Here is a 15,268-nt window from a genome sequence, read left to right on the forward strand (position 1 = left end):
TTTGTTTCATTAGATATAACAGCAGAGCTTACAAGCTAAACCTGTTATTAAGACATTATTTTCCTTCCTCCTTTAGGTGCAAGTGTAATCCAATTGGCTCATCGTCCATCGCGTGTCATCCAATCACAGGGCAGTGTGTGTGTCGTGCAGGAGTAGAGGGGAGACTGTGTGAGTCTTGCCGTGTGGGCTTCTTTGGATTCTCCTCACGAGGTTGCAGAGGTACAAGACTGACTTCTTCAGGCATCACAACTGCACTATAAACCATCCTCTAATCCTCCAATACAGATCACACATGAAGGCATTTCTAACTGTTTAAATGTTTATCTCTGCTCCTCCGCTGTTCTCCCATCTCATTGTGGTCCTGTCCTGCTATCCTTTGTTCTCTCCCAGCCTGTAACTGTGACCCTATGGGCTCCATTTCCATGCAGTGTCACAGGAACGGTACCTGCCACTGTCGTCAGGGCTTTGTGGGTTACAAGTGTGACAAATGTGAGTTGAACTATTTCCACAACAGAGTCACACACCAGTGTGAGGAATGCCCCGTTTGCTATGGCCTTGTCAAGAAGCAGGTGAGTTTATGGTTGTTTATGATTGTTTATGTGTGTTTGTGTGGGAACTGTAATACATGGGCACCAAAATCAAATTCAACACATATCAGCTTTAAAGGGGACATATCATGCACATTTCCAGGTCAATATTTATATTCTGGGGCTCTACTGAAAAATCCTTTCATGATTTACACTTCAAAAGACTCCTTATTTGTCTCATACTGGCCCTTTATGAAGCCCCTCAGTTCAGCCTCAGTCTGAAACAGGCCGTTTTAGCTACTGTCTCTTTTATGACCCCTTCCCAATGAGCCCACTCTGTTTTCATTTGGTTGCTGCCAGAGGCTGCATCCAGAGACTACTTAAACAAACAATAGTAGTACATTTTCACTTCTTCAGCTTCCCAAATACATATGTACATATCTGAAATATGCGAATGGACAACATGAACAACCCATGGAACAACCTTAGCAACAAAGGCCACAGAACTGAAGGCCATTTGTACGCAAACAATCTGATGTCAGTTCAATGAGGAAGTAGAGGTAATTTTGAAAACGTTCAGAGCAGGTTGGATCCCTGGTTTTTGACTTTCATGGAGCATTTTTACATATGTTCACTTCAAGTTTTGGAACTTTGACTACGTTTGAAATAGACATCCAACATTATAACAGAATATAAATGAAAGAACATGTTATGTCCCCTTTAAACCTCCAATAACTGATTTTTGGGACATCAGAAACAAGCTGTGAGCACAACACTGACATATTATTACCTTTTAAGTTGATATAAGCGAACATGTTAGCAAACTCCTGAGAGAAATATTTGCCTCTTTAGTGGCTAAATGCTCCCTTTATGTTCACCAACTGGTTGCTTACTTTGTGTGTGTGCCATTTGGTGCTGAGCAGGTAGCGTACAGTGAAATTAACATATGATTAGATGGATTGATTGGTGAGAATCAGTCAACCAGAAGTCATGTAGTTTTCCATACAACATGTAATCAAGTAAATGAGCTCTTCCTAGATCATCTTAATTAAACACAGCAGGTCATAGTAGAGTGGTATGCAGTCTAGCATACCACTGTGCAGGTACTTTTTTGTCATTTGTGCAGATTATTGCATGTGCCTGCACTTTCTGATGATCATCCAATGTCTTAAAATAGCTTGTTTTGCCCCTCCAACAATTCAGAACCCAAAGAAAGTAGTTACTAATGTTTTAGATCCGTTTACACTGATCTAAAATAGAGAAAAGATGCAGTTATCTCACATTTGAGGAGGTGGAACCAGTGAATGTTAATCAACTAATTGATTAATTAGTTACAGCACTGATGTTTTTACTTGTAAAATCTCGATATGCAAAGGCACAAGTGACTATAGCTGTCAGATAAATGTAGTGTGAAAGTATCGTAATTCCCTCTGAAATGTAATGGAGGGGGAAAGTGCATCATTTTACAAAATACTATATTCAAGTTAAGGTAAGTATCTCAAAATTGTGGAGCACACTACTTGAGTAAATGTACTGAATTTCATCTTTATCAATTTTTTTCTATGTTCATTTTCACGTTTATAAATGTATGTGTTACATGTTGCTGCACATAATTATATGTCTGTTTTGCATGCTTACATTAAGTATAGATTGTGTCTTGGCTCTTGCTATTGTGAAGTGAAAATTGTTCTTGAAATAGCATAGTCCCCCAGCACACCCTGCCTTTGTAGAAGCTCATGACAAACATATGGCACCTTTGTATTAGTAGATTGCAAGTAAACTGTGGATGTGCAGTGAAACAGAAAGAGACATTTGCCCTAATGATCTCCTGTGCAGCTTCTTTCTGTCCCTTTAGATTTGTTGCAACCCACGTCTGTATGCTAAGGTGCTCCGTCCGTGGATTTGCCTTCTGAGACCAATCCAATACCACCGACATGTTCTGTCTTTTCTGTGTACATATTCTTGTTCTGGCTAAAGTGGCTGTGTGTTCTCCCTGGACCGCCTTGTACCTGTGTGAATGCATGCTGTGATTTCCACAGTGTTAGCAATTCAGTGAACATCCCAAGCCTTGTCTGCTCTGAACACCAGCAATTACTCTCACTGTCCTCATTCTCCCCTAGCTCTCCCTTTCTGCCTCTCCCACTCTCTATCTTTCTGCTCACATTTTCCTCTGGCTCACACACAGGAAGGAAAAAGACTAACAAGCACAAAGAGAGGAAGGTTGAAAAAGACAGCGATGTGTGATCAATGATCAAGGGGGATATTTAAAGGAAACTGGAAAACAGTGACATAAAGAATGGGATAAAATAATGAAGAATATATATATGGTACTTGTTCAAAGGCGAGCATGAATCATCTCAGAGAAGCACAATATATTTTTTTTTTTTATAAAGTTGCATGTTGTGAAAATGACTGGACTGAAAATGTGAGCTCATTAACACCATGGATGCTAACTAATATGATCAGCAATTACTGGTATTTCTGCTAACAAAGAACACACCTGATAATGTGCTACATGAGCATCACGTGCAGCATACCTCCTGGTTTGGAAAAGAGGTGTGACCACAGTGAGATTACAGGCTCTTCTCATAAGTCTGGACCATTTAACTGCCAGGGTCAACAAATTGTAGCCACTGAATGACAGCACCGTCATTACATTTTCAGACCTGGACTTCCATTCTCTAAGATGTCTAATCTAGTTATCAACTGAAATGCTTTCTTCGTCCGCATGCTTTGAAGAGAACAGCGCGAGTAGATGCGGATATGAAAACTGTATTCTATCCTTATCTCGTGGTTGATATTCATTTATTCATTGCTTTTGTTGAAATATGATATATAATAGAATGAAGTTATGGTGTACCAAGAATCAGAGTACTATCACAATCCCTGTTTCTGAATAAATAAATACAGATCTAGATGGATGGATATTTTATTGTGGTATTTGTAGTTGTAGCCCTTTTCTTTTCTTTTGGTCTTCTAAAATCTGTATTCTCATTGACACCGTGAGTTATAAATCTCTGTGCTATTACAGGCAGAAAAGCTGAGGACTCGTCTGCAGGATTTGGAGAAGCTCCTGGCTCTCTTTGATTGCAGAGGTAGATTTGGGAAGCAGCACCACCTGCTGAAGTATCACATGGGCAGGCTTTACAGGCATGAGCACCAGGGGGAGGATACTCTACCCAATGCTCTGGAGGATTTTCTGGCCTTCCAAGGTAACATCAGCCAGAAGCCGAGATAATTCCACTTGGTCTGTCACTCCTTTTAATGTTTCCTATGTGGCCATAACACCTCGAAAGACATCTGGCAGCCTTCGCTTTGTGAAATGTGACGCTCACTTGTGCACCGTTGTAGCTATTGTGTCCTGTTTTGGCTGTAAGATGATTACATGCCATATCAGTACATACAAGACACACAAGGCAAGCATGGCTAAGAAATTTGACATGTAACCGCCCCCAGCGTTAAGCAAATGGGCTGTTACTCTGTCTGTGTCTCCTCAGTGTGACGCTGTTGCAGATAAAGCAAAACAAAGCGATTAAATCAGGAAGCAGGCAACATTACAAACCTCTCCCAATTACTTTAACACAATGCTGATATATCCTCATTATCTTTGGAGGGGAAAAGGGTTACAGGCTCAGCTGCACAGGCCAAATGGAGACAAATCATAACAATATAGAACAAGGCGCTGTGTGACCAACTTAATACCTATTTATATGACAGGCAGTGCATCTCTAATCCCTGGTTTATTATGATTATAGTTGCAATCACGATAAAAATCCCCCTCCCAACACCCACATACTTATACACACACACACACACTTACCAGCCATGCTCTTTAAGACACTGGGTGGCCCAATAATGATTTAATGAGTACGTGGGAGCGACAGGCTCAGTGTGTGGGAACACAGAGGCAACAGAGCACACACTGGGACACACACACACTTGTTGTCACTCATTTTATAAGACACGGAGACGAGCAAAATGTCACCAAATGAAGCAACAAACATCCAGACGAATTGTACTAATTGTATTTGGCTCCAGACTGGCTATGACACCAGTTATACTAGAAAACAGTGCAGAATGCAAAGAGAGACTGTGACAAATGCGTTAACACCTGGACAGAATTCTATTTGTTTATGTTATGTATCTGACGACAAACAGATAGACAGGCAGGACGAGAGTCTGAATCCACACACAGTAAATAAGAGAGTACAAAAGTACAGCTTTCTACCCACAAAGAGTCGGAGAAATAACATTCTTGGCAAAATAATCCGTGAAGGACTTAATATGGTTTTATTTGCTTTATGTTCTTTGTTCTTTCAGAAGCACGGGAGGCCTTCATAAAACAATTTTCCTTGCTGGAAGCTTCTACAGGCACACTCTTAGCCCAGCTTGATGGCATTACATCTACTTTGAACTGCAGCATCAGCATGAGAGAGGAAGAGGGTAAGGAGAGGAGGAAGGATGAGGGGAGCAGCGATGTTTGTCAAACCTTCACACAGACTGTGTCCGTGATCAGAGCATCTCAGACGCAGCTAAAGCAAGCAACACTGGACCTGGACAACATGGTAGGCAAATCAAACGTACCATATCCCCAAAGTTCTGTTAATTGTCCACATAGGTTACATGTGTTTTAGGCATAAAATGCCCTGGATGGTGAAATTGCTATCGTTCACCCGTTCCTCAAGCATGCTGATATTGTATGTAACACGATTGATTTTCTTGTCCTTATTATGGGATGCTGCAGTTTACTACTCTTGGTGGAGCTCCTCTGTATAGATCCACAAAGATCCCCCAAAGCAAAACAATATTTCTTACCCCAACTCCCCTCCACCCTCCTCATTCTGACTGGCAAGTGGCTAAAATTAACAACTTGTTCTTCACCCACCGGAAGGCTTTTCACTGTCTCTCCACGATGCTCACAGGAATCTATTATGGATACTGCTGCCACATTATTCAGGTTTGAGGAGATGAGAAAGCTTGTTTTGCCAATATATAGCTTTCTATTTCTGATTATGTGTGTGTGTGTGTGTGCGTGTGTGTGTGTGTGTGTGTGTGTGTGAACAGACATAGTGCACTGCACCTCCGTAGCCCTTATCACTTGGGTAAGCCTGAAGCAGCAGCAATTTAATTCCATATTAATAAGCAGAGCAGCCCCCCAAAATGAAGAAAAAAACGCTAGTGTGTCAATTGTTGATTCTGTTTTCCCATTTTTATTTGCATTTCCTCAAATTAAATGTCACTCGGGGAAGGATTCTGCATTCAACTGTATACACATTACATTTATCAGGACTAAACTTCAGGGGATTTATTTTGGGGGGTGATTTTTTTTCCCATATGTCCCTGTTTTGAATCTCTCTGAATACATATATTTAAATGTAGAGATTCGTTAGACGAGTTTCATTATTTGCAAAATTTCAAGCACAGCCCAGATCACAATTCTGAGGCAGACCCATGCCTGCTTTTTCTGGACCGCTCCCAGATTTTTAAATCAGCTTTCACACTGATCCAAATTTCTTCGAGCAAACAGCCCTGGATCCAAAAAAAAAAACTCTCGAATCAGCTGTCGTGTGGAAATCCGTTATTCATTAGATGGAGACTTCAGTTCATGTGATTCAATTAAACATGTCAAAACAGTTTCAAGTCTCTTCAAGGCCAGAGCCATAGTTTTTTTCCTGTTCTTAGAAATTCTCAGCATGTTGCTTTCCTCTCTCTATTTTTTTCATAGAACATTCCTTTTGAGGCGGCCTCAGGACCTAACAAATGGAACATCATGGTCAATGACTCACAGGTGCTAAAGAAAAGGTAAGTCAGGTCAGTGGACTTTTAGTGGCCAATTATGAGCAAAGACTGCAGTAGTAATCGCTGGAATTTCATCTCTCCTGGCTTCCTTCTTTTAGCTTGTCACTTACATTGTGGTTAGGCCACTGTGAATCGATGCCCTCGGCTGCTCAGTGTATGCAGCACTATTACAGAAAGTAGTTACAGAAATCTGGACTGGAGAGCCAGTGAGGGGAAGTCATCGATGCTGAAATCCATTTCGTCTCACCTCAGGCAGTTGTAATGGTCTGTTATTCTATGTTACTCACTTTCTCCATTTTCTCCTCCTTTCACTTTGTCTTCCTTTTGCCCTCCCTCTTAGTCACACAGAAACGGCAGACAACATTGAGGCCATAGCCAGCAGGGCGGTAAGAGCCTCGGAGCAGACCTTCAGTTTCCTGATGGATCTACTGCAGGACAACTCCACAGAGGAGTACATCAGGAAACTAACGGAGCAGTGAGCACACAAAAAACCCAACCCAAACACACGCCCACGCAGACAAGCACAAACAAAAAGAATGCCTCCCATTCGCATAAAGCATCCTTTATTGCAAAATCCCAACAAGCTGCATGACTCCCTGGATTATTGGGCTCTCTCAGTATATTTCTAACAAAGCACACCTATCCCTGTATTACAGCTCAAGGTCCTCTTCTTCACAGCGGCCTTTTAAAGCACACTAGAGTTTAGGAGTAAGACATTTAGCCACAGGGGGACGGCTTCTCTCCGCTGTAAGCCTATTGCTTTCTTGGATTTGCCGCACGCTCGCTGCATCTCCTAGCGTGTGATTGCTCTGAGGATTATCCTGAATTCTAGACAGAATGATGCAAAAAGCCCTCCGGTGGCCATGATGAGAGCAAGAAGCGAGGAACTCAAAATTGATTACCCTCTTCTAACAGTAGTCAGCTTGGTTCAGGAGAGTTCTGTTAATCTTTTGAGCACTGTTGTACGACAATGTCTGAGCATATATATGTGTGTGTGTGTGTGTCACTTTATAGGATGTGAACTGAGCAGTTTATGCACAGATGGACGGTATAAAATTGCATTTCCCCATACATATTTCCCAATGTGTTGGTACTTAAGGAGATCACATGCATTTTATGGGCAGCTATCCAGTGACAAGAGTGACAAAAGTATTCAACCAGTCACTAACAATAGGCGTGTGTTACTAGGTCCCATTTAAGACCAGTTTCTTTAACAGTATTTGAGACTCTTCACTGTAATTTGTTTGTTCTTCAACTTCTTGTGCAAATAGTGACTAGAGAAATGGCCCAATTGCTTATTTATTACCACATTCAGTAGAAGCAAAAGCAGAACTTTCCCTATCCTTTCAGTTGCCTTTAGTTAAAAGAATAGTTTGACATTTTGAGAAATGTGCTTTCTTGAGTTAGATGAAACAATTGATACTACTCCCATATGAAACTACAGCCAGCAGGTGGTTAGCTTAGTTTAAAGATCCTCTCCAGACATTTTTTTAAGACATATAAAAATACTTTGCTTGGAATTACAATATGTTTTCCTCACAATGAAATCTACTCTTTCTCCCTCCCTGAAAAATCCTGAATCTATGAATATTTTTGATTTTCAAACTGTTGGATAGAAGATGTCTGCTACTTCACTGAAAAGTCCATTCTCAGTGTATGTGCACTAGAGGCTTTAAGTTACTATATTGCACATGTTGTGTATGTTGCAGACTGGACCACGACTAGTTGTGATTTCACAAATTTTACTCATAAATACACGTCTTAAAATGAAATTAAAGGTGAGAAACTTTCCCCCTTCAGCAGATGAATGTGAAAAAAAAAGACTTTTGCTGTCAAACTCTGCACATACATCATTCCGCACAGTGAAGCTCAAACATTTAAGTGAAAAGACACGTTTTTGAGTGGAGGGGGACTTTGATATAATAACTATAATGACGATGGAAGAAGCTAGCCTGGCTCTGTCCAAAGGTAAAAAAATCTACCAACACCTCTCGAGCTCACTATTTTCAAAAAAATAGTTACATGCTGTAACTATTTCTTCCCTACTTACAGCCTTTCTGCTAAGCTAACCGTCTGCTGGCTCAAGCTTCATATGTAGCGTATGGAGATAAGAGTGGTATCCATCTTTTCATCTAACTCTTTGAAAAAAAAAAAAGTGAATTATCACACAAAACGATTCCTTTAACCAGGTTTTTACCATATGGGTTGTTTTAAAAAGCTCTTACAAACAACCTATTTGTCATTTAAGTGTGCGACTTTGTTACAATAGCCATGTTTAGAGCATAGAAAATACTTCAAAGCACAATATTACACCAGTAGTCTACCAAACATTTTTAAATTAATTATTGTGAACATGAATAGTTTTTAGCAACCCAAGAGAACCGTATGTGCTCATTGTGAACACAAGATGTGTGTGTGTGGGGGGGGGGGGGGGGGGGGGGGCTGGAGTGACACATACTGTGATTTCTCTGTATCAGCTTTGTTGAGGCACAACAGATTGAATATCATTACAGCAGTGGAGGTGATAAAAATGGCACTCCACTGTGCCTAACACCTTTCATGAATTCATCATACTTTCTTTGCACAATGTCGCCTTCTCTTTACTCCTCTTTACTCACTCGACAAGCCCCGCTGTCTTATTCCCATATTTATATTGATTTCATTTTGACACAGCATGATGCTTTGTCTCACCTAAGACATGAAACAGAACGTGCTGAATGATGCGAAATATACGTGGCTCTAATAAGTCTGCAGCATATGTATCTGATTTCACCTATCTTACAGCTAATCGATCAAATGAACAAGAGACCTCCTGATAGTAATAGAGACATAGTATTACGTTATATTTTATTATCTTTCTCCACCTCTTTCGTCTCAGAATAACACGAATGCAGCAGCAGAAGGAGAACCTGACTGTGCAGGTGAATGATACCATTGCCAAACAGCTGGCACTGGAGGAGGAAGCTGCTGGTTTCAAGCTCGCCCTGGGTAACATCACATCATCTTTACATCAACTGGCTCTGACAGATGCCAACCCATCACCAGAGCCTGACCAAACACAGCTCAACCAAACACATCCAGCCAACCATGCAACAGAGGTCAGTTTGGACAGCACCTGCAGGGTACAAATGGAATTCAAACCATGATTATGTTACATTATAGACCAATGAGTGAGTAATTTTGTCTACTTTGAGCGAACATGATAGCTGCACATTATATATAAGTAACAATTCCGGCTCATTTCACAAGGCTTATATAGACATACAAGTATCTGTCATGTTTAAAGGGTGGGCAGTTAACTCCACTTCCTTTTTTTTCTTGATTTAACATTTGGCAAGCAGAGAGGGACACTGAGTAGGCACAGGAGAAAAGATTCTGGCAGGATCTGCTGCTCATGGGGGTACATGTTGTTCCAGAGGAGGGTGATTAACCACTGCAGCATAGGCTACAGTATCTGTGCAGACAAAACACTATAAAACGACATAAAAACAGGCTAATGTGCCCTCCATAAATAGCAAAATAAAGACCGAACCTTTTTGCAAAATGGGAGTTTTTTTTTAACCAAAGCATTACAATTTTGTTTTCCTGCTTCCTGTTTAGTGGGGCGAGGACCTGCTAAAAAAGAAAGAAGAGCTGGACCAGCACATTCAGACCAAAGACAATCTCATCGGCAAGATCAGAGATGAGATGGAGCCTCTTATACAGACTGTTAATAAGAACCTGGAGACTGTGAATAACATCACTGAGGTGACTACTTACACTGCATTGAAAACAAAGAACTTCTTCTGTATCATGCTCTACAAATAAATAATAATAATCATAAACAAATAAAACAGACATATAGGAACAGGCAGCATGGTGGTGCAGTGGTTAGCACTGTCATCTCACAGTAAGAGGGTTCTGGGTTGGAGCTCACTGGCCAGCTGTGTGGAGTTTGCATGTTCTTCCCATGCCTGCTTGGGTTCTCTACAGGTACTCCGGCTTCCTCTCACAGAACAAAAATATGCAGGCTAGGTTAATTGGTGGCTCTAAATTGCCCATATGTGTGAATGTGAGCATGAATAGTTGTCTGTCTCTATACTGTTTGTTAGCCCTGTGATTGACTGGCGACTGTCTAGGGTGCATCCCGCCTCTCGCCCAATGTCAGCTGAGATTGGCTCCAGCTCCCCTGCGACCCTCTAGAGGATAAGTGGTAAAGGAAATGGACGGAAAGAAATAAAAAACAGACACGCAAAAGGTTCCCTTCCTTAAAACACAGCTCAAGTTTCTTATAATCCTGGGAAAATATTGTAGCCCTTATCACCTAAATCACATAGCAAACACAGTCTTTTCTCTTCAGGGGAACCAGTGAACCTGCATGTTTCTATAGCCACAGGTAATGTACCTGAACGGCACTGTGCACACAGAGATCTTTGACTTTTTAGGATTAATTCTGCTTCATGTAAGACTCCACACTGTTAATGTTTTTCATCAGACAAAATATTCTTATTTAGGTTTATACCAAACATCAACAGACCATCTTTCCTTGTACATCAGGAACACTTGGCACTGGACATCTTGAATATTACTACGGCTGCAAATAAAAAATACTTTAACTATTGATTAAACTGACGATTATTGTCATGATTAATAGTTTTGTCTGTCAGAACATAGTGAAAAATGCTCCTTATAACATTCAAATATCTTGTTTTATCCAAACAACATTCCAAAATCCAAAGATTAGTTTATGTATGCCAAAAGAAAAGCTTCATGTTTTTGTCGATCAACTAATCAAATAATCGACTAATTGTTGCAGCTCTAAATATTGCACTGTAATCTATTTTTTAAAATAAAAAGAACATCAATCATACAAAACAAGGATTTGACCTCATTAATCCAGAGGCAAAATGTCCCAATTAAAAATCTCTCTACTGAGCTGCTGTTGAGGCATATTTTCAAGTCTACAATTTACTGCAGTATGTAGTTTTATGTCCAGATATGTTGAGTGTTTATTGGTTTGACCATGTGCTGTCATCCTTGCAGTTTACACCACCTGTGTATACCTGTTGTTGCACACTTTTTAATACACGTTTTTCTCTCTCAAGCTGCATGCTCACACTCAAGAGACCAAGGCCATGGCTGTGTCGGCCGTGGTGTCAGGGAAAGAGGTGGAATCAGAGGCCATCAGCCTGCACAGACAACTAGAACGTGAGTCTCTATCTATCTATCTGTCTTCTTTCTCTTCTCACACTCTCTCTCTCTGTCTAGCATCGTTATTTTTGTTCAACATCCGACTGAATTATTCTCCTCAAATTGAAATGTCAAATACTGAGAATGAAAACAAACATAAAAGCTACAGACTCAAGTATTACTATAATAAATATGTCATTGTGATTGTAATGTTTTGACTCACTTGTCATGTATTGGATGCAGCGGCAGCTTACGTGCAAAATGCAGAAAGCTTTGAGAATTTTGATAGCATCGACTTCTTGAATGAAAATGTCGGCTGTTTATGATTCATGAAGAAAATCTTAAGTGATTTTGTCTCCTCTGACTTTTCATTGATATAGTAAAGTAAGAAGGAATAAGCAGAATAAATTCCTTGTGAAATTCAGCCAGTAAACAATGACTCATTTGAATCAAACTTTTTAGAAATTGAAACAGCCTTGAAGCCATCTTAATCCTGCAATCTACTTTGTTACTTATCTCCACTCAGACATGGTAAGGGACTGGCCCCGTCTGCAGAACCAGACCAAGGTTGCAATGAAGAAGGAGAGACCCCTTAGGGAAAAGGCTCTAGCTGATGTGAAGAAAAAGGTCTCACAAATTGACGAGATGCTAAAACCAGCTCTGGAGAACTCCAGCCTCTCCAGCAATATCTCGAAGAAGGCAGAACACACTGCAAATGCTGTGGAAAAGGTACAGTGTGTGTGTGTATTGTCAGTTGGTCCACCATTTTGGTCCAAACTGAAAAATCTCAGAAGCTATTAGATGGATCACCTTGGCAATTTGTACAGACTTTCACGATCCCCAGAGGATGAATTCTTTTGCCTGTGGTGATCCCTTGACTTTTCTTCTGAGGTTTTTTTGTGAAACATCTCAAAAACTATTGGATGGCTATCCATGAAATTTAGTACAGGTATCTATGGTGCCAAAAAGATGAATCCTAATGACTGTGATGACTTTTCATGGTGTGCCACCATGAGGTTTACATTTTTCGTTTGGAGTTTCACATAAAATTTGGATGAATTGTAATAGCTCTGGCAATAGGTAAAGGATATCCAACCAACGATATGCGATGTATCTAATTCTCTATCATATAGCAATAGTCCATGAAAGAATGCACTGTTTGTTTTGTCATTTCATTCTCGTAATGCGGAAATTTGCAGGCACAACGTTTTATCTCATGTACTTCTCCAGCATGAAGTCACTCTAAATGGAAAGCTTGCCACAGCCTAACACGTGTAAATTGTCACACAAGTAGCCTGCGGGATGCAGATCCCTCTGCAGTCAGCCATAATAGCCGTTCCAGGTGGCTACTTTCTGTGTTTACTTTTGCTCTGACTCAGAGACAAACTATTGAAATGATTCATGTGAAAATCATGTTTATTTGGAAAACTGTAGGAGGCTCAGAAACTTGCCCTGATATACATTGTTTCATTGTTTTGAGCGAGTCCTTGTTTCCCAGAATCTCCATAATGGAGCTGGTGGTTGAAGTTAGCATGACCCATACGCTGTAGAGCCACAGTGGCCACATTTATGGAAAATACAACAGGTTGAAACAAACTGAAATTATCCTTTAGTAGTATCCTAATAGTATCCCAGTAAACAGCATATCTTTGGCTTTTCTCAATTCTGTTTTCTTCTTTCGTTTGTGTGCAGGAATCAAAGGCCATTCTGACCAAGGCCAAGCATAGCAAGACTGCATCTGCTCACCTTAGCTCCCATATAGACTCTGCTCTCCACCAGCTGGCTGAGCAGGAGACGCTAACCAGCAGAGCAAACACCCACATCACCACAGAGGTACTTAACACAGCCATATACATGTTTGAACAGCAGAATCTATTCATATTGATCTGTGCTTCCTCTGTGCAACTTGAAAGATTGTTTCTAGACTATGTCTTTTTATTCTCAGCCTGAGGTGTCCCTGACCAGCGTAAAGGAAAACATGGAGGCAGCCAAGCTCCAGTTGGAGGACTATTCTATGAGACTAACCGAGCTAATCAACAAGATCGGTAAGTCACTGTCCTATAGATGATTTTCACCGTGGCTACTTTTTAGTCTTCTATGTCTATGAAAGTCATAAATCTTCATTACAGCTTAAATGTCAGATCACAAAGGAGCTCTGTGCTTTTAATGCCTCATTTAACATGGAAATATTTCCCAGATTTTTACCCCCACAGTAAAGCGAGACTAACTGCTGTTCACGGGGCCCAGTAAGATTTTCTTGTGGGTAAATTTAAATGGATTAAACGAGTCCAGCTCTGTATTTTCTGACCTATTCATTTAAACCCACAACTATTTCCTGTATAATGTATTGTACAATTTAACGAATTAACTACTGTAGAACGGCGGGGATCTGGCAGTTTGTGGTCAATATGTTATCATGCTTGAGAGGATAATCACCAAATCACTGTAATTAGGTCATCATGCAGGCTGATCCAACGTTCAAACTACTGATGTGTGACTGCCGTTTACGAACCATGATCTGAAAAACACAAACTTTTAAAGCTCCTGTCTGTGCTCTCTTCTTTCTCCATCTGTCCTCCCTTTTGCATGCCGGGACCAGATGGGAACGTGCCTCTGGAGCGCTTTGACCGGATCTTGAACGAGACAGCGCGCCGTCTGAGCATGCTCCGTGGGAGTGTGGAGAGCCCGGCACTGGGCTCCAAAATCCAGAAGCTGGATTCGGCTGCTAAAGAGCAACAGAGCCAGCTGTCCCTCATCGAACAGGACTTAAAGGAGATCAGGGAGGAGAGAGACAGCCTCAGGGACATTGCTTTAAACCTGCCTCAGTCCTGCCCTGAGGCCACAGGGACAGGCAGGGGCTAGATGACTGGGATTAAGTCATTGATAAAACAGCTGAACATCAGAAAAGTCTGGGAGGATTTTGTTAATAAAAGGGGTGGCTGTGGTCATTTTTTTACTTCTACTTCAAAAAAGTCTGTGATATTCTTTCATATTCTTCCCTCTTTCTTACTTTTGCCTCAAGGTACAATTTATTTTACCACCACAGTATTATACTGACACACACACATCTCCACCAAAAGCCACAGACTTCTTCTTCTGTCTCCCGTGATTTACACCCAGTATTCCTCCCACTTCTTTGTGATTTTTCTCTATCATTTTTCCCCACCTCTCTCTTTTTTTACCCAACAACATCCAACCTTTAATTTCACTATGAATAATAACCAGCCAAACTGCTGGAGTGCACTGTCAAGTTTAAAATAATGCTGATTTTCCTTTGTGGGGGTAAAAGGTGTGTCTGAGTGCTCCTCCAGACTGACACATTCATTTACACTTGAGCTCCTTTTCATCAGCCCGGCTTAATTAACAATTAGTCTTTTTGGCCTCAGTGGGGTTCAGGTCAGGCTTCAACAGCACACAACCTTTGTTTGGGATTCTTAGAGTGCCTACCTCTCTGTTTCTGTGGCTTCTCCATTTGTCCTTTCTCTCATTACTATCAAATAATCAAACATCCGCTGTCTTAGCATCAGGGTTTGTCACACTGTCTGGTTCCTGGTACCAAAATGTAAAAACTCTTTGTATTGGAAATATTGTATTGACAAGACATATTAAGTGATGTTATTATTATGTAAGAGACACATTTTTTTTTTTTTTTTCATGAACTTTGAATAGCCAATCAGAGATCAGGCTTTAACAAGTGGTCTCATCCATGTCCCAGTTACACATTATATACTACTTCTAACCATGTTTTGAGCATAAAAGGCCTTCACATTAAA

At 40.7% G+C, this 15,268-nt stretch overlaps 1 protein-coding gene across 1 annotated transcript in view; it reads left to right on the forward strand.

Annotated features, from left to right (window-relative positions):
- Positions 1-15,268, forward strand: part of lamc3 (laminin, gamma 3) — a 107,352-nt gene extending 92,084 nt beyond the window's left edge. The window contains exons 16-28 of the mRNA XM_067574284.1: positions 77-219; positions 391-569; positions 3,559-3,739; positions 4,848-5,092; positions 6,253-6,329; positions 6,667-6,801; positions 9,205-9,424; positions 9,927-10,073; positions 11,411-11,513; positions 12,022-12,224; positions 13,188-13,328; positions 13,441-13,540; positions 14,095-15,268. Coding sequence (XP_067430385.1) covers positions 77-219; positions 391-569; positions 3,559-3,739; positions 4,848-5,092; positions 6,253-6,329; positions 6,667-6,801; positions 9,205-9,424; positions 9,927-10,073; positions 11,411-11,513; positions 12,022-12,224; positions 13,188-13,328; positions 13,441-13,540; positions 14,095-14,357 — 2,137 coding nt within the window. The 3' untranslated portion in view covers positions 14,358-15,268. The remainder of the gene's footprint in view (positions 1-76; positions 220-390; positions 570-3,558; positions 3,740-4,847; positions 5,093-6,252; positions 6,330-6,666; positions 6,802-9,204; positions 9,425-9,926; positions 10,074-11,410; positions 11,514-12,021; positions 12,225-13,187; positions 13,329-13,440; positions 13,541-14,094) is intronic.

The sequence above is a fragment of the Thunnus thynnus genome, chromosome 19 (genome assembly GCF_963924715.1).
Source record: "Thunnus thynnus chromosome 19, fThuThy2.1, whole genome shotgun sequence".
NCBI lineage: Eukaryota > Metazoa > Chordata > Actinopteri > Scombriformes > Scombridae > Thunnus > Thunnus thynnus.